Source organism: Octopus sinensis, linkage group LG9, assembly GCF_006345805.1.
Source record: "Octopus sinensis linkage group LG9, ASM634580v1, whole genome shotgun sequence".
NCBI lineage: Eukaryota > Metazoa > Mollusca > Cephalopoda > Octopoda > Octopodidae > Octopus > Octopus sinensis.
Window position 1 is genome coordinate 35,301,601 of NC_043005.1, and position 2,395 is coordinate 35,303,995.

The 2,395-nt window shown below is 33.2% G+C and overlaps 1 protein-coding gene across 2 annotated transcripts in view; it reads right to left on the bottom strand.

Annotated features, from left to right (window-relative positions):
• Window positions 1-1,948, bottom strand: part of LOC115215570 (epidermal growth factor receptor-like) — a 229,302-nt gene extending 227,354 nt beyond the window's left edge. For both annotated transcript variants that reach the window (XM_029784771.2, XM_029784770.2), the window contains exon 1: window positions 1,752-1,948. In XM_029784771.2, the coding sequence (XP_029640631.1) occupies window positions 1,752-1,830 (79 nt within the window). In that variant the 5' untranslated portion in view covers window positions 1,831-1,948. The remainder of the gene's footprint in view (window positions 1-1,751) is intronic.
• Between the last annotated feature and the right edge of the window lie 447 nt (window positions 1,949-2,395).

Below are 2,395 nucleotides of genomic sequence, written 5' to 3' on the forward strand. Positions count from 1 at the left end.
ACATACATACATACATACATACATGAAAACACAAAAAATTTATAAACGTAATCGGTTCAGTAGAGAGAAAAAAATTGAAAGAAAGAAAAGTTTTTCCGGAAATTATCTCAGAAAATACTTTTACTTCTCATATAGTTTCTCCGAAAGATTTGCGAGACAACTACTACTATTCCTAAACTCCATGTGTGCTATGTTGTTGTTGTTGTTGTTGTTGGTGGTGGTGGTGGTGGTCACGGTAGTAATTGCGTGTATAGTTGGTGGTTGTGACATTAAGTGTTAAAAATGTGAGCGTTATTGTTTAGCCCTCGGTCAGACCTATAACCAAAGTCAATTCTAATCGTGATCATCACCAACATTTACGGTTACCGAGAACTACATTATCTAATGCACCCTTCTTTAATTTTTATAGAGCAGGGTGTAATTTGAGAGATTTGGTTGCTATTTCTAGCAGAACGTAGTAGTTGTTGTTGTTCAGACCTAGGTCAGTCCTAGATCGAGCAAGCCCTATAACACAATCAAACGACTCTATCATCTCTCACTTGTACAGGTTTGCTCGTCCAGCGCAAAATTGTGGAGGTATACTTATCTTCTTATTTAGTTGTTGTTAGTGGTTACAAATGCGACTGTTGTTGTTGTTTAACCCTAGGTCATCTCGTCTGCTTTTGTTAGATGTAAGCATCGACTAAATTATTCCGTGTCGTTTTCTTTTTCAAATACTGTAGGGTGATCACAATTATAGTACTAATTAATTAATAACATCGACATCATCATCACTATCATCATTAATGATAATAATAATAATAATAATAACAATATGCTAATAAAACCAACAACAACAATAATAATAACAATAATAATTATAATTATAATTACTTTTATTATTGTATCATGTTTTTCGAAGTTGTTAACTTCGTAAACATTGTTTATTGGAGGAGGGGAAGTGATTATAAGAAAGAAAATTGTCAAATGCCGACAGAATGATAAATAAACAAATAAATAAACGAAAAACGCTAAACAAACTTTTTTTTTAAATGCTTAAATAGGAATAATTGTCGTGTCTTTTGTGAATGAGGCGCAAGGCCACACTGGGAACTGTTTTAAGGTGAGCACAATTGTTGAATACAGACACAGAGACAGATACTGACGGATATAACAAAATAAAGAGAGGCTCACCTCAGTTGTGGAGTGAGTGACACTGGGGGAAGTATCCAACATGAAAATGTTACAAAATAAAAAGCTGTACGTTCGTTTAAAATTTAGATATATTTTATAAAGATATTTGTAAAAGTTTTGCGATCTGTGTTCCAACTAATTTTCGTTTATATACAAAGAATATCGGAACTTAAATCGCAAGTCAGGTTTTAAAAACAGAGAAAAAAGAGAAAAGGAATTAAAAAAGATTTGTCATGTTTTAAATATTTAAAGAAAAAGAAAGGAAGGTATAGACACTCGTTTGTTTTTTTAAGTGAATGTATTTATTATCGAAAGGTATACCTTGTTAATAATTACCCAGGGATACCTGTTTAAGGTAGTTTAGTTGTTTAGTTTTAAACATACACAAATTAAGATTTTTACAGAAATAAGATCATTCCTGAAGTAAGATTTATTATTATTAGATACATTCATTCATTAAAATTGTGTAACTACGTTTGCTTCGGAGTTCAATCTACCTATATACTTTACCTACCTGCCTATCTATACAGCTATTTATTTATTTAATCTATTAAATGAATTGAGTTTAGTTGTCTTACCTCTGGCCATGCAATAGGTGGGGCCTTGCAATATTTCATTAAGTCCAAATAGAAAAAATAATAATATTTTTACATCCATCGGGAGTTGACGCTAATAAAACTTTTTTTGTTAGTCCATTTCGATTTGAAGCTAATTACATCTGTCTGGCGGGTCGGTCCATCAGTCGGTCGGTTGGTTGGGACTGTGTGAAGTCGGTCGATTCTGATTGGTTAAGAAGTGAAAAGAGGAAGGGGGATGTAACAAGGAGGAATAGGAGATAGGAAAATATAAAAAGCAAAGAGAGAGGGGGATTTGCGAATGTTTTTAGTTTTAAAAGGAGAGAATGAAAACTAAAAGGAGAGGGGAGAGAATTTTTAAAACAATAGTAGGAAGAAGTAAAGTTGTAAGAGAGGCAAGAGAGAAAGAGAGAGAGAGAGAGAGAATAGAAGAGATATAGATTAGAAAATGAGGAGAGAAGGGGAGAAAGTAGAGGATTAGATAGCGAGATAAAAGAAAGCAAAAGAGAAGGGGAGAAAATAATGACAATAAAGAGGAAGTGAGAGAAAGAGAGAGATGAGAGAGAGAGAGAGGAAAAAGAAGCGAGAGAAAGAAAAATAAGGAGAGTGAAAGAGGGAAAAAACTAAAGCTGGAGAAAGATTAAGGG